This window comes from Perissodus microlepis, chromosome 16, assembly GCF_051167445.1.
Source record: "Perissodus microlepis isolate ML-2025 ecotype Zambia chromosome 16, ASM5116744v1, whole genome shotgun sequence".
Lineage (NCBI taxonomy): Eukaryota > Metazoa > Chordata > Actinopteri > Cichliformes > Cichlidae > Perissodus > Perissodus microlepis.
The window spans coordinates 15,217,105-15,237,422 of record NC_140476.1 but is presented as its reverse complement, the minus strand read 5'-3'; the positions used below and the strand labels follow the sequence as shown (position 1 = coordinate 15,237,422).

The 20,318-nt window shown below is 39.7% G+C and overlaps 2 protein-coding genes across 2 annotated transcripts; both read right to left on the bottom strand.

Annotated features, from left to right (window-relative positions):
* Window positions 1-102: 102 nt before the first annotated feature.
* On the bottom strand, window positions 103-8,596 carry galnt3 (UDP-N-acetyl-alpha-D-galactosamine:polypeptide N-acetylgalactosaminyltransferase 3 (GalNAc-T3)). The gene is made up of 12 exons (XM_084954907.1): window positions 8,365-8,596; window positions 7,449-7,872; window positions 6,701-7,240; window positions 5,834-6,006; window positions 5,093-5,242; window positions 4,655-4,889; window positions 4,441-4,558; window positions 4,123-4,323; window positions 2,563-2,694; window positions 2,236-2,337; window positions 1,999-2,151; window positions 103-1,866 (listed from the first exon to the last, which is right to left on the bottom strand). The coding sequence occupies exons 3-12, from the start codon at window positions 7,195-7,197 to the stop codon at window positions 1,753-1,755; spliced, it is 1,875 nt and encodes a 624-aa protein (XP_084811033.1). The 5' UTR covers window positions 7,198-7,240; window positions 7,449-7,872; window positions 8,365-8,596; the 3' UTR covers window positions 103-1,752.
* Window positions 8,597-8,780: 184 nt separating this feature from the next.
* On the bottom strand, window positions 8,781-19,340 carry ttc21b (tetratricopeptide repeat domain 21B). The gene is made up of 29 exons (XM_084954906.1): window positions 19,152-19,340; window positions 18,721-18,850; window positions 18,525-18,635; window positions 18,254-18,420; window positions 17,995-18,117; window positions 17,587-17,744; window positions 16,834-16,918; window positions 16,617-16,715; window positions 16,323-16,518; window positions 16,128-16,225; window positions 15,672-15,872; window positions 15,338-15,467; window positions 15,101-15,258; window positions 14,628-14,852; window positions 14,271-14,509; window positions 13,772-13,844; window positions 12,540-12,650; window positions 12,317-12,455; window positions 11,965-12,071; window positions 11,621-11,809; window positions 11,285-11,395; window positions 11,111-11,192; window positions 10,860-11,010; window positions 10,618-10,779; window positions 10,313-10,508; window positions 9,785-10,009; window positions 9,496-9,616; window positions 9,339-9,406; window positions 8,781-9,259 (listed from the first exon to the last, which is right to left on the bottom strand). The coding sequence occupies exons 1-29, from the start codon at window positions 19,173-19,175 to the stop codon at window positions 9,182-9,184; spliced, it is 3,957 nt and encodes a 1,318-aa protein (XP_084811032.1). The 5' UTR covers window positions 19,176-19,340; the 3' UTR covers window positions 8,781-9,181.
* Between the last annotated feature and the right edge of the window lie 978 nt (window positions 19,341-20,318).

Genomic DNA, 20,318 nt, shown 5'->3' with positions numbered 1-20,318 from the left:
TCATATTCAAGCACAAAGTGAGGAGGTTACTGAAACAGAGGCAAAGTTGAATTTGTAGTTGCAAAGCGCCCTCTGCAGGCTAAATGAAAAGCTGAAACGCAATAGCGGGACCCAACTGAATTTATTGAGTTCAAAATATAATCATTAGACCAAGGCACTCTAACACAGAACATTTGCATCCAGTCTTCCGCCACTAAAACAAATTTACATTAATCCACAGCCATCTAAACACTAGTGCCTGCACCAGAAATTCATTTGAGAACCCCTGCTGTAAAAATGGAGTCCCTTGGGCACAATATTTTCCATTCACAGTTTCCTTAAAAAAAAACTAAAACTAAAAAATAAAAAGACCCCACCAAAGCACAAACTTAAATAATACAGGAAAACTGTGCTGCAGTTAAAAATAATATATATCAGAAGACAGTATTCATTACTGCATACATGATGCTAAAAAACAAAAACCTATGCATTAACTGATTGAAATACATGTTTAAGACCCAACTTACTTTCCCTCAAAAAAAAAAAATAAAAATAATAATAATAACAATAATAACAACAATAAAAAAGATACTTTCAGAATCAACTGAAGTGTATAAAGTTCAGTCCTACTCTGAAGGCCCTTTTGATTAAAAAAAATAAAATGAACCAAAACACTGTGTTGACAGAAATCTGTTAACCCTAACCTCAATAAACCATCACCCACGCTGACAACACTGACACACATTCCTGTCCAAGGGGAAATAAAAAACAGAAACAAACAAAAAAACAAACAAAAAAATTATCCAAGGCACTGGACGGTACTGAATAGGAGGTTTTTCAGTCCAAGAAACACATTTTTAAAAAAGGCACAATGTACATCATTCTTGTCAGTGTCATGTTTTCACTGCTTGTCCTAAAATGTGTTTTTGACTTGTCATTTTGAATCTTTATGATCTACACAATACACAATTTTTTCTTCATTTTAGATTCATATATTTGTTGACAGATTAAAAGAAAAACCCTTTTCGCCCTACACAGAGGGGATCCTTGGCTTAGTTATACAGTGAGAGACTGTTTTCGGGCATGATTAGGGTCCACTTAAACTATTGGAGAAAAGAGTCACTGCAAAGCAATGTAAAATTGTCATGAGTAATCACCTTTCAGCCCACTATGACAACATTTTTTAGTAGGTTTCTTCCATTTTAATTACTATTAAAATGATGTGAATCACATTTTGCCTTTGGAGTCCCTTTATCCAGTTCGACTTCTATAGGAGGCTTTGGATGTCTGTTCTGCACTGCATCACAATATAAATCAGGGACTACCTCTAAGAAGAACAGAGTTCAATCAGTCAAGTAGAGCTGCGGAGACCTGATGAACCAATTGATCTTGTGCCCAAAACCTTAACCCTATAACACGTGTTATTTTTCCTTCCCATTTCTTTCCTATAGTTAGTTGTCTCTGGAACTTACTAGTGTTAGCTTTAAATACCCAAAACTGTGTTTTGGTTGTGAAGACTTGGAGTGGTGAAAACATGTCAAACACAAAAGAGGCACTTGTCAGCAAAGTGCATCTTCATTGTTCATATACTCAGCCCAAACTTTCCTTCAGCTCATCTCTGTATAAAAATAAATAAAAAATCAGTGTGATAATTTATCTAAAAATAATTAAAAAAGGAAAAAAAAAATCAGCATGGAAACTGCATATAGTATTTTTTTGTCCTAGCTTGTTCCTCACACAGATTAGCTTTTTCTAAAGTGGTATTTTGTGCACTCAGACGAAGGACCAATGCTGGTATCTGTCAGAAGGGTTGCAAAGAGCCAGAGAAGGATGCTCGTGACGGGCACTCAGACACATGTTCCATCTGGGATTGTAGAATAACTGGTTCTATATGAAAATTTAAAAATGCATATACACACACACACACACACACACACACACACACACACACACATTACTTTAACAATAATATAATGCAGGGATTGTGAAATTAGTGTACACTAAAAAGACTAAACTCACATCCTTCAGTTCCCATTTTTGCTCTGCTCCCACCACTGTCTTTTTGCCTTTGTACTGGCAGTCCTCCAGCTTCACAGCCCCCTCCGCCCCGTGCAAACACAGCTCCTTCTGAATGTTGTGTCTAATCTCGTGATGTGTGGAGTACTCGAAATACTACGGCATAGAAACAAATAATTTATTTTAAGTAAACCTGCTCAACTTGTCAAAAAGAGATAAAACAGACGTGTTCCCACTGACCTGGTTTCCTCCTAGACCATGACATGGGTACATGATCAGCTGTTTCCCACCCTCATTGTTCTCCCCAGCATCCAGACATGAGTCCTTGCCCACATTTTTCACCTACAGAGAAGAGGAGGGAAGGGGAAAGCAATGAGAGGAAACAAAATGAAAAACTAACATCCAGTGCAAGCTGTTCAAACAACTTTAGCCTCTAGAGTGCTTTCAGTGGTGTTAAATTGGAACTGCTCAGTACCCTCTGGAGATCCTAAGTGGAAACCCACAGTGGCTAGACAGTGTGCTGTGAGGTTTGAAAAGGAGAGCTGGTGGTCTGGTGTGTGATCTTACTGAGCCAAAGCGAAGTGGGTTGAGATCAGGCATGAAGACTTCTGGATAAACGTTCTGCAAATACCAGGAGAAGCTCTTGCACTGCAGCTTTTCACGGAGTTCCACACGTTTGGAGATATCGCCAAAAGCTCCCTGTTATAACAGAGAGGCAAAACTTTTTTTTAAACTGTCAAAGCACACTTCTGGCATATTTAATGCTACCTTGGCTTTGCTGCAACGCAACAATGCCCCAGACTGGCTTCTTATATTGTATTTAGCTTCTATTCCTGCTGTTAGATATCTGACAAAAACATTCCTCAGTATCAAAAAGCAGTATATTCAGTGAACATCTGACCTGATGCTAAAACCTAAGCCTTGTGTGAATCTGTCTAAAATGTCACACCAGCTAATAGTATAGATACTGCATTTGCACACTACATATTTTTATAAAATTACATTATGGAAAAGACACATTACTTCTTTATACAAAAACATAGTAATATTACTCTGTTTAAAATAAATCAAAAATATTGCTGATTATTATCATACTTGTTTTTCTTAAGTCAGCAGGTATATTTTGGTAGTATAATTACTCATTTGATAAATTAACTACAGACAAGTATTTGATCACTGCACTTTTTAAACTGGGAGTGGCGAGTGGAGAGTAATGACTCATTTCAAAGGATTTGCAGGCGCCCAACTCACCTAAATAATGAGGGCTTTACTATAATGACAAGGATGCTTCTCACACTAGTGCTTACTGATAGCAACTACAGTGGATTCTGTGATGCTGTTGACAAAGCCGTGTCTGTCTGAAGCCAGTGGGTGAGGGCTGGCCTGCTCTGTGAGGTGTCGCCCGGAGGGAAATGTTTATAGGACCTGTGGGACCACATGTTGGGAAACCCTGAGAGAGTGTCATTTACCAGAGATGACTCCTTCTAGGCCTCTTTTTCCTCTGTTGGTTTTTACCCCCCAAAATGTGCCCCACATCCCCCATAGCACCCACACACCCACAGCTTTTAAGGAATATTTCAATTTACTCTGCAGTGGTTGCCCTGGTAAGAGAGGTATGCTTTTCTCTGCAGAGTATCTGAAGTTATTGATAAGCAGACATAATGCCTCTTCTATGCAAAACATTGGACAAGAGCTGGATTTGCTCAAACTTCTTTTATGTGTTTTTGGGACAGTAATGAGTGGCCTTAAAACACTTAGATACAAGCAGATGGAAAAATTTCTGCTGTAGACCAATTTGCAAGTTGCTGCCATTTTTTAAAAACAAACAAACAAGAAAATTCAAAGAATCACATAACAGAGTAGAATAGAATAGGACTTCAAATGCAAAATAAATAAATAAATATCGAATTCTGGAGGAAAATGCGAGCCTTTCACCAGGAGCAGAAACATCTGGATGAGCATGTTGATGCCATTCATGGAGATCCTAAAGACTGTTCCAGATCATGATTTTAAAATGTATTCAACTCTAAATACCAGTTGTCTGTTTTAAGGTTTGGGTGTCTACTAAACTAAAAATAAAGTAATTCGAACATTTGGGGGGGAAAGGGAGTAAGAAGCTATACGTACATCTTTTGCGATCTGCGCAGCTTGCTGGTTACGTCGGTAAAAGATCTCTTTGTAGTCATCCATCCAGACTTCAGCCAGTCTCACCTGATTTCGAGCAATCACTTGTGTGCCCTTAGGAAAGGTGTGTGGACTTTTGGTGCGGAAAACATGACCAACAATGGAACAAGGAATTATCTCCAACTGTCCTCCACACTGCCATACCTTCAAATTAATGATTGACAAAACAGACGCACACGCCCATGCAGCAGTTTGAATAACTGAATGGCTCCAAGGGTAAAAGATATTTGCACACATAATGACAGCTTGGTAATACCTTACCCTAAATGACATTTCGATATTCTCCCCACCCCAGATTTCCATTTCTTCATCATAGCTTCCGATACGGTAGAAATATTCTTTGGAGATGGAGAAGAGCCCACCAGCAAACGTGGGAGTCCTGTGGATGCATTTTGTTAAATGTTTAGAAGCTTCAAAAGAAGATTGGGTTTCAGATGAAGTCGATATCCAGTATACATGCACAACTTTGACTCACTTGATTGGATACGTTTCATCCTTCCTCCTTCGCTTCTCATGATCTGGTAGGCTCTCCCAACCAAATGAAAGACTCCAATCAAAGTTCCCCCGATTGTGATTCTGGCCATAAGGGGACGGTTTCATGAACTCAAAAGTATTGAGATCAATAGTGGTAATATCAGGACTCACTACTGCAGTGTAGTTTTCCGCTATCCTAGCCAGCAGAGGTTCCAGCCATCCATTAAAGCATTCACCTGTTAATACACCCACATAGGGAAATGCATCACTTACTACTTTCTCTGCAAAAAGCACTAAACTACTTTGTTTAGAACACAAATCCATATGAAAAATAGCTTTATAAAGGAGTAAGCAGTGTTTACAAATTGTGCGGGTGTGTGTTTAAGGGCATGCAAACCAGTTTTTAAATGTGTGAGTAGTGTCAGTAGTGGTGACTAACAATGAGCATCCAGAAAGGTGAGTGTGTCACCGGTCGCCACGGAGGCACCCAGGAGCCGAGCAGTTATAAGTCCTTTTCTCTCTCGCTGGCGCATGACTCGTACAATGTTCAGCTGCTTCAAATAATCATCCAGCTTGTCCTTTAACTCATCTGAAAGCGTGGGATATCAATTAGACGTTAGAGTTGGAGATACAGAGATGCTTAATTTGATGAATACAAGATAAAAAGCAACACAAAATACTCCAAAATAAATCAAATAACAATTGCTTAACTGCTTACTAGTTAATCTCACAGACCCTAGCCCGAAAAAGAAGACAGATTAAGAACAAATTTATGTTCCTTCCATGTTTAACTGAGCTGGCTTTCAAGAAATCTGCTGCACTGCAGGACTCAATCTGCCTGCTCACAGCAAATAGCTGAGCTTAGGTGTCAGCTGAACTTCATTCTTTGAAACCTCTGTCCTTTCCAGGATTACGTTTCCTTCCTACATCTGACCCATTTATAATGGTTAACTCTGACTCATCTCTAAGCTCAACCACTGCTAATTCCTCTTAGGAAAGTATTCACCGCGGGGCCCCTTGCTTCCTGTTGTTAACCCACATCAGGTGCCACAAAAGAAGAAGCAGGGAGCTCCCCTCTGCATGTTTCATGGCACACAGTGAGTTGCCCACCCAACACGCTGCATGAAATTGAACCCAAAAGTGAGCAGGACAGTCATGAAGGAGCCCATTGAGGTTTTACCATCTACGCTGGCGTCATCCACCAGGATGATCTCTTTGAGGAGAATGGCGGGGGAGGTGTGAAGGACACTGTATACCGTCCTTAGCAGAGTGCTCCAGGCCTCATTGTGAAACACAATTATCACACTGGTGGTCGGCAAGGGGGGGCATCGCTTGAAGGTTTGCTCAATGCATCTGTACAAGGAGGAAAAAGAGCACAAAGATCTGACTATCCTGTACAGTTCCTGAGTGGCACAGTATAGTTATTACATCTCCAGGCTCTCCCCTGTGGGGAGTCCATTTCAGCTGTGACACTGCATGTGTGGCAGCCTTTGAAATACCTGCCATATTAGAGGAGGACAAACTTTGTAATTCAGCCTAGGGAGATTGCCAGAACATGGACCGGCTTTATGCGTCTGCCTTGTATCGACTAAACTGACATGAGAAGCCCATGTGGATTTCCATGTGTTTGGATGTACTGCAACAAGCCAAGCAAAACGTTGCTTCTTCCTGAAATTTTAACCACAATAATTGGCCAGGCATGCTGAAACAAAGTCTCTCTCACAGTAATCATCTCTGTGGTTTCTGCCTGACATTTTCCCCAGTTACAAAAAACAGAAATTGAGAGAAATTTGTTGGGGTTAGATGGTCGCTGTTGCATTAAGAAAACTACTTTTAAAATAATTTATATGGGTATTTTTCAGAGTGAAACTATATTTTAGACAGAAAGAGTAGCATCAATACTGAATTCATATCCACAGGATAGTATAAATACTTGATTTTTTAAAAATAAAGTCAATGTTTGATCTAATATGTCCCTTAATAACACGATCTTTTAAAATTGTTATTTTACATAGGTTCATCAGAAGCCTGGAGAGTGTACACATACTCTGGTGGTCTTGTGTCTGCACCCAGGTCTCTGCTCAGAGAGATGTGGTCACTTGCATACAAGTTAAAGCAGTGTTTCTCTTCACCCCTCTCCTTCTCCTTTTGCTCATTGGGGCTCAGCGAGTCAGTGTTGAAAGGTTTCCCAGCAGCTCCGGGGGCAAGAGGGTTCTGGGGTGGCCGCTCCAGAGCTGGCCTGAGCTCAGCAGCAGTGTAGTGACCTGGCAGACAAGACGTGCCGTCTGCTTTCTCCTGATGACGTACAGGGGCTCTGATCTGCATCTTTGGCATTGCATCCCTGAAGTTATTGACAGCTCCCATCACCATTCCCAGCATGGCATCCCGCTTCACTGCCATTTCCTTCAGCCACGGGTCCTCCTGTTGGCTTTGGATTCCGACTTCCCATTGTATGAAGAACACAAATGTGACAAAGACAAGAGCCACTATGAGAAGTTTCAGTGGGTGCAGGCGCCTTCGGAGTACTCTGCGAAGAACTGGCATTCTTTTTTAATGTAGAGCAGGCTGGCTTTGGATTGAGATTCAGCTGTAACAAACAATCATATTCATAATCTGAACACTGACAGTAAACAGTATTTATGTGGCTTCAGGATTTATGACATAAAGGGTTGAAACAACAACAACACACACAGAGAGAGAGAGAGAGAGAGAGAGAGAGAGAGAGAGAGAGAGAGAGAGAGAGAGAGAGAGAGAACATAATGAAATACTGCCTGCATACTTTAGGCATATTTTACCTTTTGGTAATAAAAAGGTAGGCGTGAAGCTTCCTGTGCTCCATTGAAAAATCACATATTTAAAACCGGCTGGTGAAATCAGCAAACAACCTCGGGTCTGGATTCCCTCAGCAAAAAAATACAGCGCACCATGAATCGCTGACCAACAAGTTAAGGCTAACAACGTCCTTTAAACTGCTCTCTGAAAATTAAACAAACGCCATCTCGCTTTAGCTGGAAACCATCGCTTTCACTTCAAACAAAACTTTTCTTCCTGGTGAAGCCAAAAAAAAGTCAAAAGATTTGCTCAAAGATTGCCTCAGTGAACTTCCGTCTCGTTGGATCCAGGTGTGCTCCTCTCAGGTAAAAGGCTATGACGTACATGTGCGCTTGCGCAGAGAAAACTTCTGCGTATCAAAATAGTGCATCAGGACACAATCCACACCTGAAATAAAAACCAAAAAAGGCCATTACGACAGAAGAAAACTCGCTAAAACCTTTAGAGATAAATAATTAAATAAATCAAAGATTTGACAATCACTGCTGAATGGAACATTTAGGCTATCGCGACAAACTATTAATATAAATATGTTAAAGTGGTCTGGAGCTCCTCGAGAAATGTTTGAGACTCCTCTGCGCGGAGCTGCTTAAAGGTGTCATTAATAGGATTTGTTCTAGTGGTCATTCACTGGGACAGTTGCTGGGTTACAAATAACGGAGGAACGCGATATATCCCACCGCATCCAATCAAGTCTCTGAGAAACGCCGCATATTGGCCATAGAGCTTAAACTTATGAACTCAAGAGGAACGGACAACGCACATGGTACACAAAAATCTGGAAAAGTTACGCATCCCTCCCAGCGAAGACGCGAATAATTATTAAAAGCTTTCCGTATTCCGAATAAAAGTTGTTGGCTAAAAAGCTTAGAAACTCACCACCGCACACTGCAGCTTGTCTAATCCTTGAAATGTCCCACGTTTCCCACAACGGATTGTGTTCATAAAGAGTTGGATGCTTGCAGGAGTAAAGACGTGGATTCCGCCTGCAGGGAGCTTGCTCTGGTGCCCAGTTTGAAGTCTTTCTGCTTTTTGACTCGCACAGTGACTCCATCTGTAGTGACTGTGTTCTCCGCAGCTCGCTACCCACGGCAGGCAGCCAGTTTATTATGTCCATTAAAATGCTTACCGTGTGTCCTATTCTAGTCACGCTTGTAACTGTTTTTCTGTGTCAGCACCGGTGATGTAAACCGTCTAGTCATATTGTGTTTTCATTCTGTTAGGCAGATATCCATGCTTTCTGAACAATAAATCAAAGTTTGAAGGGGGATAAAAGCCAGGCCACAGCAACACCATATCTGAAATACCTTTATTTGGAGAAAAAGACAAAGACAGTTGTCTACATTTCTGTTTTATGCTTGAGAAAATAAGTCAGTAAATCACTATTGTTATCCGGTTATGATAGACTGTAACAGATGCAGAAGCACATTTACATCTTAATAAACTTCAAAGATACTTTCATACAGACTTCGTAAAGACTATAAACTGCATCAGCTTTCTCTTTCTGTCTATGGAAAAAAAATCCCTTAAGTTGTGCTTGAATATCTTTACACTTTTCCCACCCTCGCTTTTGATGGTCGGCTACCAACTATTTACATGGTCAGAAAACTTGACAGAAAATTCAAAACAATACATGTGGATTCAATCAAATAGTTACAGAAAATATTTCTCTATCACAAAAAATACAGGTCCAACACTATGATCTCAGGGAGGCCCGAGCTTTGTCCAGGATGTCCTTTCTTATTCTTGGATAATTTGGATGAGCAGCCAGAACCTGTGAACAAAAATTAGCAAGATTAACAGGACAGAAACATGTTGAAGATATAAACTATTAACATCCAAACGTGTCTCACCTTATGACAGACGTCTATGGCATCGACATATCGCTTCGCTTTCAAGTAGTTAAAAGCAAGCTTGTACCCTGAAATAAAAATGGACATACATGTTAGAAATGTGAGCCTTTGAATCTTTGTCCTTAGTAACAGAGCTAGACGTGTGACTTGGACATACCAATAGTTGGGTTGGTTTGATTTCCATGTTTCCAAGCCATTTCATAGTTCAATGCAGCATCGCGGAATGACTGCTCTTTTTCCATTATATAGCCCCTATATTCATATGCTTTACTGCATGACTGGGGAAGAAAAAAATAAAATAACTGTGCAATTATAAATTTACTTGAGTCAGTTTCTGCATAACAAAGAAACACATTTTGAAAAAAAGCACACAGAAAAACAGATATATATGTTAACTGCACTGTCCTCATTTCATATTTCAATAGTGACAACATTTTCAGGCTCACCTTGTTATGAGAGATGCATTTGTTTAGGAGTTCCAGGGCCATCTCGTACTTCCCTGAATGGATGTAGATGTCTGCCAGGAGTAGCCAGCTTTTCTCAAACTCATCTGCATCAGCAATGCTCCAACTCATCTTAGCTACACGTTTGAGCTGGTTCCTGGCACGAGGAGTTTGCTTTAGCATCATGTAAGCTGTTGCCATTGCCAACAAGGCTGGCACATGATCTTTCTGAATGGAAACCAGGAATATCGGTGAGACGAGATGAATCTGACAACACTGCACCACTATGCCACTTCTAATTGTTTGCACTCAAATTGTCAATGGCTTCATTTATAGTTCCATACAACAGATGACATGTATGGATGACAATCCATTAACATTTAGCAAATATTAAATGAATACTTAGTTGGATACAGTGTAATGTACAGTGTATATGCATAAAAGAGAGCCTGGAGAAAGAGAAGGAAGAAAAGCTTCTACTTTGGCTATAACGTCTACGAGAGAGTCATGCTCGACCTAGAACTTACTTACCTCATTGTTGGCAATATCTGTGAAAACACTGAGGGCTTTCTCTATATTGGCCTTCTGTTTAGTCGCCATAAGGCAGTAGTTCTCCAGGATGCGGAGCTGTACGTGTCCACTCTGAGTCTGAGGCTTTAACTCCTTCAGCAGCTTCTCAGCTGTCCTCACAGCAAGCTGCTCTGACTCCTGCTTCTCTGTAGAGTTCCTGGAGAGCGACACCAAGCACATGCAAATCTGTTATAACAGAAGCTTACACTGCATAGTCTAGTATTTCTTCCCTTATGTATTACATTTTCTTAATTAAGACCACTTACCCAATTTCACCATCTAATGTCTCAAATAGCTCTCCTCCAACCGTGTCATTGTCAGGGTTTAGGTAGATTTCAATCATGTTATATACAGCATTTTGGCCCCAATCATTGTCTTTTCGTGCCTTATTAAAGTGTCGCAGAGCATCATTAGGTTGTCCTGTGTACCTGACCAATAAGCACAAGTTTAGTCATTGAGTTTGACACAAATGTTCCTGTAATCTCTGGAAGACACTGTTGTAACTTACCAAAGATGAAGTCCTTTGCAGTAGTTAAACCCAGGGTCAAATCGAGACCTTGAAGAATGTTTTTCTGCCATATCAAGAAATCTGGAGGCGTCTTCCAGCTTCCCAGCCCTTCTCATCAATTCAATAAGACGTGACAGAATGTGGTAGTTGTCTGAAAACAACCCATGCAAGATATTATGGCTTCCATTTAGACAATGCCAAATCACATTTGATTTAAAAAAAAAAAAAAGAGAAAGATGGCCCTGTTATACCTGGTGTGCGTTCAAGCAGTTGCTGAAAATGGAAAACTGCTTTCTCCTTGTTCTCCTTCCTAAGCATAATGTCTGCCAACATCTAAGGACAAACATATTTAAGACACAGGTTGTTATTTATGGTTCAGAAAAAGGTTATGGTCAAAACTGTAGTGGCAAACGATCAGAACAAACCAGAGTTGCATCTTCATTAAATTGGTCATTCTTCAAAATGACGCTGCACTGCTCCTGGCATGCATCAGTCTCACCTAAAGTAAGGTACAAGCATGCCAACTCCAGCATCACCTAAGAACAGGGGAAACATTCTAATAATGAAGTCGATGTACCAAACTTACTGGTACAGTAATGACTATATACTGTAATGAGTCATTTTGCCTAGATAAACCTACCAACAACTAAGATCACAATTTAAAAATTTAAAACACTTGGGCAAGACTCAAAAGGACACCAGTGCTTGTTACCCACAGCTGCAGTAAGTACACAGAACGTTTTTGATTCAGCTGCACTGACCTTGCGATCTGTCTCACAATACACAAGAGCCTCTTTGTAGAATTTGACTGCTCTCTCATAGCCCCTCTGACTTGTGTAGTGTTTGGCGATCTCAGCACAGATCTCAGCAGCAAGTTGCTTCTGCATGGGGACAGCATCAGGCTGCTCCAACTGCATGCGTTTCAGCACTTTGGCCTGTACATCCCGAGCCTATGAACAGAACATCATCATTATGGAAATAACATCAATCAGCATCATCATTATTATTAGAAAAAAAAGAAAGGAAGACACAAGTCTTACAATGGTTAAGATGTTTTTGTGTGTAAAGAGGACCAAGAGAAAGCCAAATGCCTGGGCCTACTTACTCTTTGTAGTGAAAGTATAGACTCCTCTGTTTTCTCAACTTTGTTTTGGACTTTGGCTAACAGGACCAGATAACGGCAGTCGTCTGAGAGCACAGGTAGTTGATTCACTGTGTGTAAAAAGTTCAAAATGCATAATGAAATGGCAACAATTAGTAAAAGCATTTTCAAAAAACCAACATAGAAATGTTTTGATTTGTTCTATAAAATTTAAGCAGTGTGGAATTTCCACAATCAACACTACCTGTATCGTCATGGCTACGGACAAAATATAATCATGACTAGGCTCTCTTGTTTATTTTGCTGTTAACGTCAAGACTTCACTGTATATAAAATAGTGTGACGTCTTAAGCACCTTGTTCATGGGCCAGAGCATCATGCAGGACCCTTTCACAGCGCTCATATTGCTTCATTTTCATCAGCAGCTCTGCCAGGTCATAACGCAGGAAGTTCTGTTGCTCAGTCTTCAGGGCCTCTTCATAGTAATTTATTGCCTGTGTAAAAGCAGACTAGAGTCAACAAAAGACTGTCTCCACTTGACTTGTATTTTATCTTTTAAATAAGTTTATGACACAAACCTTGATGTAGTGATGAGTCTTCACCAGGGCCTTCCCTATCTTGCTGGCTAAAGCACCATCTTTAGGGTTCTTCTTCAGCGCTTGCTCGTAAGCCTCAATTGCTTTCTGTGGCTGAGGATAAACACACATGCAGATAAGCAGTGTTGCTTTAAGTTTTTGTAAATATTAGAAACGGCTATAAACACGTGGTAAACACTTTAGAAGCTGTTGCATGAGTAAGAGCTGTTAAAGGAAACTGAATCAAGAAACAATTTCTGATAGCCAGGTTGGGAATCTGCATTTTAACCTTCAATGATGTCATCTCACTTATCAACACAACCAAAATATGTGTAACACAAGTAATCATAGCAGGATTAAGCTGCCACCTATAAAATTATGTAGGTTACTAATCAGTTGAGCAGAGAATTAATCTGTCACTGGGATAGTCTGTTCTTTTCCTTTGTCTACCTTTAATGAAGAACTTTATGAAGAGACCTGCTGTTGTTGTTTAACTTTAATTGATCAGTGAGAGTTACACTGCTGTTGTTAATCAGTGGTTAGTGTGTGATAATGGAGAACATGTCCTTGAAGACATTATAACACACTGAATTCAGCTGCTATTTGATGGAGGTGTATGTGAGCTTGCAAATATCCGGTGCACCATATTCACGTTAAAAACAGTAGGGAGATGATTAGATGACTTTCTATGCTGCCAGTGATTCCTAGTGAATGTACATGAATCATGTGGTCTGAAAATACTTGATAAATTATTATGAAATTTGAGCATTACAAAAATGAGAATTACATTTCCTTTCCAGCAACAGGGATGACTATTTAGGATGACTATTTACACCCCCTCAGCCTCTGAGTCAGTTCCCTGTTTAAGTATTTAAAGATGTGATGTCCTGTGATTTTAATAATGTTATTCAAACTGTACACAATATCGTTCAAGGCATAAACTCTTGGTTCAGTAGCTCATTTCACGAGACGTGGCCTTTCCTAAACCACCTTAAAGTGGCTACCGAGCAAGGCTTTTAGGTTTTATAGCTTTAGCAACGAAGCTTTAGTAAAACTATGTTTCATCATTATGCTCAAAACTGCACAGCAAGTGCACAATCAGCACAATCTACCTTTTTGTTATTCTTGTTGTTCTCGAATACCTCGATTACATTAAAAACAAGCATTTTAAAGCCAAACTTGAGTTGGTTGTTATATTGTCCAAAAGACACAGATGAAACACATCTTGCACTTACTTCTTGAATCTTCATGTAGGCATCACCAAGTAAGACATACGTGTGAGAGCTGGGCAGCTTTTCTATCATTTCTCTGGAGAAAAGATAGAGGTATCATATCACATATGGCGTGCTTCATTATGCAGACAGATGTCTGTGCTGGTCTGTGATTCAGTCACACTTTACTAAGTCTCAGCTGTCAATAATAAGTATCATCTGAGACCAGTTTCAAGACGTGAGGAAACTGCTCATTTCCTTTCAGCTGAATGGCTTTGGTTGCCTTTATTTCATTTAGTTTAATCTTGTGATGTTATAAATTGTACTACAGACTTAACTTGATGACAGGTAGCAGCTGTTTTCGGAAGATATTACAAGGTTATGTCATCAATCAACTTAAACTACTTCAACTATTTCTCTTTAAAAATTCACATTGTGTTTCAGATAGTATGTGTCTCCATATATTAAACTACTGCCTAATATTTCTGTATTTTGCTCACTGGAGTCCAGATTTAGTGCTCACCTGTAACAGCTTGCATACAGGCGTTTCTCTTTTCTGTGGTTCAGATATATGTCTGCCATTTTCTCCTTAGCTTGGATGTAATAGGGCTGCTCCGGGGTAATATTTCTGAGCATACTCAGTGCCAGTTCTGTGTCACCACGCAGCAAAGCCAGGTCCGCATTAGCAATAGTGACTCGTAGCTCCTCAGGTGTTCCTGAAAACTCATTGATGGCATCCTGCATCACTTTTGCTGCTTCATGCTGAAATATGAAATCCATTCATGAGCTTATACTGAATTCTTCCATCTTTTTTGATGTATGTTGAAACCCAAAGTAAGTGCACCAGCTTTGACTAGCCAGTCAAAATACACTATTTTACCTGTTCTTCATTGAGCCAAAGGGCCTCAGCTAATTCCAAGAAGACAGAGACACAGTCCGCAGAGCTCAGTTCTGGCTTCTTGTTTTTGGACTTGGACGAGGATCCAGCTCTGCGGACACCTGGAAGATTCATGGCTATCTGCAATGTCTGAATAGCCTCAGTAAGCTCACCTGTTTTCTTCTTAGTCTGAGCTTTGATCAGGTGATACAGTGGGTGGTCTCGAATCTGGAATTGGAAAAAATTCAAGACTCCTTACTGTCATTATGCATGCATAAAAAAAATCAAGGCAATACTTTTAGCAGCATACACATCATATCCTATGACTGCTAGTGACAACGGCTTGCTTCATAATTATATAAGTTATTATAAAAATAGAATATTAATTTTCTGGCAGCGGGTCAAATAAGCCATGGAAACAGTGTATTATACAGATTTAGCTGCCAATAAAACTGTGGTGTTGATGGTGATTTTACCTCAAAGTTATGGCTGAGGCAGAGTTCAAGGGACTGAGAGCACAACCTCACGCTACCCTGCAGTAGATGGATCTGTGCCATTAACAGATGAGCATCTGCATGAGAAGGACACTGGTCCAGGCAGTGTTGTAAAGTACTCTGAGCAGCATCAATGTCACCTGAATAAACACAGAAGCATTGCAATTTAAAAAGCTATCTAAGAAAAGTAAACACAAATATTTTAACTGCAGTCCTCACCTGACTGATATTTAACTTTGGCAAGCAAGAACACTGCTTGAAGGAGACCTGGCACAATTTTTACTACTTTATCCAACACAGTAGCACAGTGCTGGAGCTGAGGAGCAGCAGGTTGGCCTGGAGCAGGAGGCTTTGGCAAAAAAATAAAAAGTTTGTTTTTAATGTATTGTTTTGTTTTTTTAAATTTTATTTTAAGCCTCATTATTATATTCTTAGAATCCATATCTGTACCCATGTATCTATTTTGGGAATGCACAAACTTGAGGCAAAGAATTCACATAAACATTTGTAGGACACACAAACATCCTGTCCCTTATGATTCTTCCAGCTGTACCTTAGCAGGGCAGAGGGCAAGATATTCTTTGACAATCTCCAACAGGAAGTCAGGATTCAGTTTCTCTAGGTACTCTACTCCAAGAGGCAGCCCATGTAAGGAAGAGAAGTGTGCATCCACTGCATCATTCAGCAAGTTGGTGACCTCTTCCTGTGACCGGTGGCGTTTCATTGCCAGCACAGCACGTAGGTATAATAATTCCTTTAACACATATATATTTTTTAAAGAACGAAAGAGAAATAATAAATAATAAGAGAAATATAAATTGACAGAAAGTACTGCAAACAAACTGACAAGAGTACAAGATGAATAAGAGGCATCACTGTGAAATTAAACAGTCACTCTGGAAAACAGTGAAAAGTCACTGAAAGACCCAATGAAGCCGCCGTTGCTTATCCTGCCAGAAGCCAAAACATTCGACCAGATTTTGCGTATTCCTGCAGAAAAAAATCCTACCGCTGATTTTCCAATAGATTGTTGAAACTCTGTTAGAAATTCCAACTGTTGTTCTGCATCTTCAAGATTTCCCTCTATCAGCTGGCAATGAATCATACCTAATTAAGGGGAAAAAAGTTATTTCCAAAGATATTTTTGAAATCTGTGACATACTGATCCAAATTAACATACAGAAAAATAATCTGAACACATTACCAGTCAAAGCAGAAACACTACTGTGATCCCTGTTGGTGAAAGGAGTCTTATACCACTTCATTGCCTCCTTGATTCTGCCCTGAAGCACCATCTGGTAGCCCAGCTCTGTGGCTAAGTCTGAATCCCCTTGTGCCAGAGAAAAGGCTCTTTCCACCATTCTGAAAGTCTGCTCAATCACTTTCTCATTTCGTCCACACTGTAATGATAATAATTAAAGAACAAGCCAACAAAGTGCTGTAAATCAAATACATTATACCATTATGATTTTACAAAGAACACTGAAAGTTGTCTTACGACCCGAGTGAAGGCCAGTGACATTTGATAAAAAAGCTCAGGGTTGCGTGGCTCCAAAATCTCCAAGCTGCTGATGAGGTTTGAAAGATGCTTTACTGACTGGGGACATAAAAACAATTTATACAAACTAATGAAAACAAATAGTTTATCTGTATTTGTGTCCAATTTCTGCAATATGAAATGAAAGTATGAATGTGTGAAAATGTGTAAGTTCTACCTCGATAATATTGCCGTCTCGGCATAAAGAATGCAGGGCTAACATCCGAAGTGCCTCCAGGTTATTTTTATCTTTCTGTAAAAGCCTGAAACATGACACAAGGAGATGTGAATAAAGTCCATCTCCTACACTTAATAAGGTTGGACTTCTTTTATTCGTAGTAATAGAATATCTGATACTGCTGCAGTAGTGTGTTGAGCTCCCAGGCAAATAACATTAAAGATAAAAAGACTTGTGAAGGCGTTTGAAGGATGTAATGAATACTGTTTGCTGCCTGCACCCCTCCCATTTCATAACATCACAGTTAAGGCACCACAGAGGCTCAGAACATGGTGCAACCTGAAAAATCACTCTTCCTCCTGTTCTGTAAACCTGAACCGCAACTCCTTGGAATTGTATGTCTTTCCAACACTTTGGCTCAAAGGACTTTTTATACTATGTGCCACTTGCTAAAGTCCAGGGGGGTGGGGAGTGGGGGGCAAGCACAAACAATGGCTTAGTCAGTGTGCACTGGTTTGAGGCATCACGTTGGTGTTTCATTTGCACTTGAATGCTGAGCCATTTGTAAAGGCAAACTGTGTTTTCTTATATGCCTGGTGATTATAAATTTTATTGCACTTCCTGATCTTACAGAGATAATACCATTTCTTTAAGAAAAAGAAAGAGGAAATGAGCAGAAATAAGCTTGCAAAACAAAATGAAAGACTATTCCTACATTTGATTTGGGAGAAAGCTCTGAACTATCTTAATCACCTGTGTGCTACATCTATGGTTTGGTCCCAGTCTTGTAGGCTCAGCAGAAGTTTCATTTTCTTGGTGAGAGCAGGTAAAAACACAGGGAAGCTCACAATCACTTGGTTAATGATCTCCAATGCTCCAGAGTAGATCTGGTGATATTCACAGTATTGTGCCTGGGATACATGAAGCATCACTGAGTGGTTAAAATCACTAGAATCATTACTAATGAGTAATCAGAAAATCTTAAGGTAATAATCATATCACAAACAACAATCTGTCAAATGAATAACTAAAATAATGATACAATAAGTAATGTTAGATTTACAGGGCCTGTAAGAACAACTAGAGAAACAATAACATGCTAACATATGTAGCTGTGGTTAAGGAAGACTATGTAATGTGGATCTATATTTCCCATGTCACCTTTCCCATCATGGCGAAAACATCTGCTCTCTCTTTAAGTCCCTCATCAAAGTATTTCCCAGCCTTTCTGGCGTAGGCATCTTTACCAGATGTCACATCTATCCAGGCTTTGAGGATTAATCCCTAAAGAATACGTATCAGTCCACATTTGGCAAACGTGCAAACACTTATCAGGCTTAAATGTTTTATAAAAATTGAAGAATAATGCTGATTTCTCAAACTGAAACAATAACTAAATAAATAGATATGTCGATCTCACCTCTTTCGAGCCATTGGAAAGTTTGATCATTCTCTCTGTGTACTCTCTTGCCTTATCATTTCGCCCTAATAGCCAAAGAAAGGTGCCAGCATAGTACAGACTCTTGGGAGGTGCACTTTTACGATCTTCTTTTACCTTAGCATCAAGTTCTTGAATAACTTCTCTGTCTGGGAACACAAAGAGACACATACGACTGGAAGCACTTGTTGGCAATCCATTTCCACAAGAATCCATGGAAAAATAAATGGATGGTGTGAAAATGTTGTCTTACCTGGGTTTGTCTTTTTTTTCTCTGCATATACAAGAGCCATTAATGTGCACAGAGAGAGCTCTCGATGATCTCTTATAGTGTCCAGTTCTACCTTAGCTTCTTGAATTTGATCTGTAAACAAATAATGACAGAAATGCACTAATGAGAGGCAACAAATCCGACCTGAAAACGTTTAATTAGATTTTTTCGAGCTTACCTTGCATGAGGTTACCGTATGCGTGAAAGAAAGTATAGACAGCATCATTGCTGTACTTCTTTTGAGCAGCCGCTGCAGCGTTCACCGCGTGATTGAAATACTTCTCATAGCAATAGTACTTAATCAGAGCCTGTGGAAAAGCATACAGAGGACACCGTGGTGTTAGCAAAAGCGGTTTGTAAACCATTTTCCAACTAGCAGACCAAATATCAAATGCTAACTAAAATAGATAGCTCCTCCGTTAGCTAGTAAGCGCAACAGCATTAAACGTTAGCCGGTGCAAATGCTGTTATCACTGTTGAACTTTTTGGAGAGAGATATACGTCAACCACACGTTATACATGTTACTTATGTTTCGTATCTTGGCTTAAATACGCCATTCACTTTCATTTGAAGCCTTGGACGGTGTAGCATTTATCGAATTTGCTTACCAGGGTTGTCTCTTCATCCTCCATGTTCGCTTCAAGTGGCAACAGTAACAGACTTCAGTATATCAGTTGGAAATGATCGGGAACTACACTGTATTTTAGGGTAAAAAGGATGTTATTGTACTGTTAGTTTGGGTTTTCGCCATCTTGCACTAACGCATTTACTGTTGCCTGGTAACTTAGGAGCGTGGAGAAATGAAGGTAATTAATCCCTACTTTAGTTCTGCCAGGCATTATTTTAGTCCACAGCTTCTTGTTTTTCCTTAGCATTCTAAAGTAAGAAACAGATCGAAAGCCTTACATTGTTCATATCCTCTTTGCAATTTAAAAAGTATTTTTAAGAAAAGTCTTTTGTGCGACGACTGGCAAAGTACCAAAGGTATCTAGGGCGCGTATGAAGCCTCACAGACAATACTCAGGGTAATGAAAACACACTATTAACGCCATTTTCACGTTTTGGACTCGCCATTTCCTCCTTTGTATCTCAAGGTGGCGCAATCATCCCTTTTATAAAAAGTGATCTCTTCTGCTGCCACTAGTATAAGCAAATTAACATAAGCTGAGTTTGTTCCAGTAAGTGTCAAAATATTTTGAACTGCAATTTTAAAAATATCACATACCAGTTTCACCACTTATTTAGTTGGTCCCACCTTCGAAGCTGTGCGTTTGAAGAAGAAAAAAAATAGAGCATGTGAAATGTAAAATAAGTTTAACCTACTTTGAATATATGGAAATGATGTGTGCCAGCTCCATTGATTGAATTACATTTTGATGTTACAGCTTAGGTTAATGCGGGTGTTGTGTGTGTGGCTGGCCTTCTTTTTGCTAGATCTTTACAGTTTTCCTTCACAGTTTTAAATCAATTAAGGCTAATCTTAAAGTCTTATCAATTGTATTATTATTATTTGTGTATTATAAACTATAATTGTTCAGCTCATGCTAAAATTTCTCACCCATTAGCACATTTTTACTTAGTTTACTCTCTGCAATAAAAACACACACATGCACACAGTGATAATTGGTGGCCCAGTGTTATGCAACACTATTCATCAGCTGTATGTAAGTATGCAGTGTTGAATCCACGGCAGGAGCATGGGTGCAACTGTTCCAAGAGAGACCTTTCCATGCCTTGTCAGATACTGTTTAGCACTACTCTGGCACATAATCATT

What these genes read in the sequence shown, in the direction of transcription:
- galnt3 (XM_084954907.1), bottom strand. Translation starts at nt 7,197, where the DNA reads ATGCCAGTTCTTCGCAGAGTACTCCGAAGGCGCCTGCACCCACTGAAA. An exon ending in ATATCGAAATGTCATTTAGG is followed by an intron (nt 4,324 to 4,440) that starts GTAAGGTATTAC and finishes ATTAATTTGAAG; the next exon opens with GTATGGCAGTGTGGAGGACA. An exon ending in ACCCACTTCGCTTTGGCTCA is followed by an intron (nt 2,338 to 2,562) that starts GTAAGATCACAC and finishes TCTTCTCTGTAG; the next exon opens with GTGAAAAATGTGGGCAAGGA.
- ttc21b (XM_084954906.1), bottom strand. Translation starts at nt 19,175, where the DNA reads ATGGAGGATGAAGAGACAACCCTG. An exon ending in ATACGGTAACCTCATGCAAG is followed by an intron (nt 18,636 to 18,720) that starts GTAAGCTCGAAA and finishes ATTTGTTTACAG; the next exon opens with ATCAAATTCAAGAAGCTAAG. An exon ending in TTTCCAATGGCTCGAAAGAG is followed by an intron (nt 18,118 to 18,253) that starts GTGAGATCGACA and finishes CGTATTCTTTAG; the next exon opens with GGATTAATCCTCAAAGCCTG.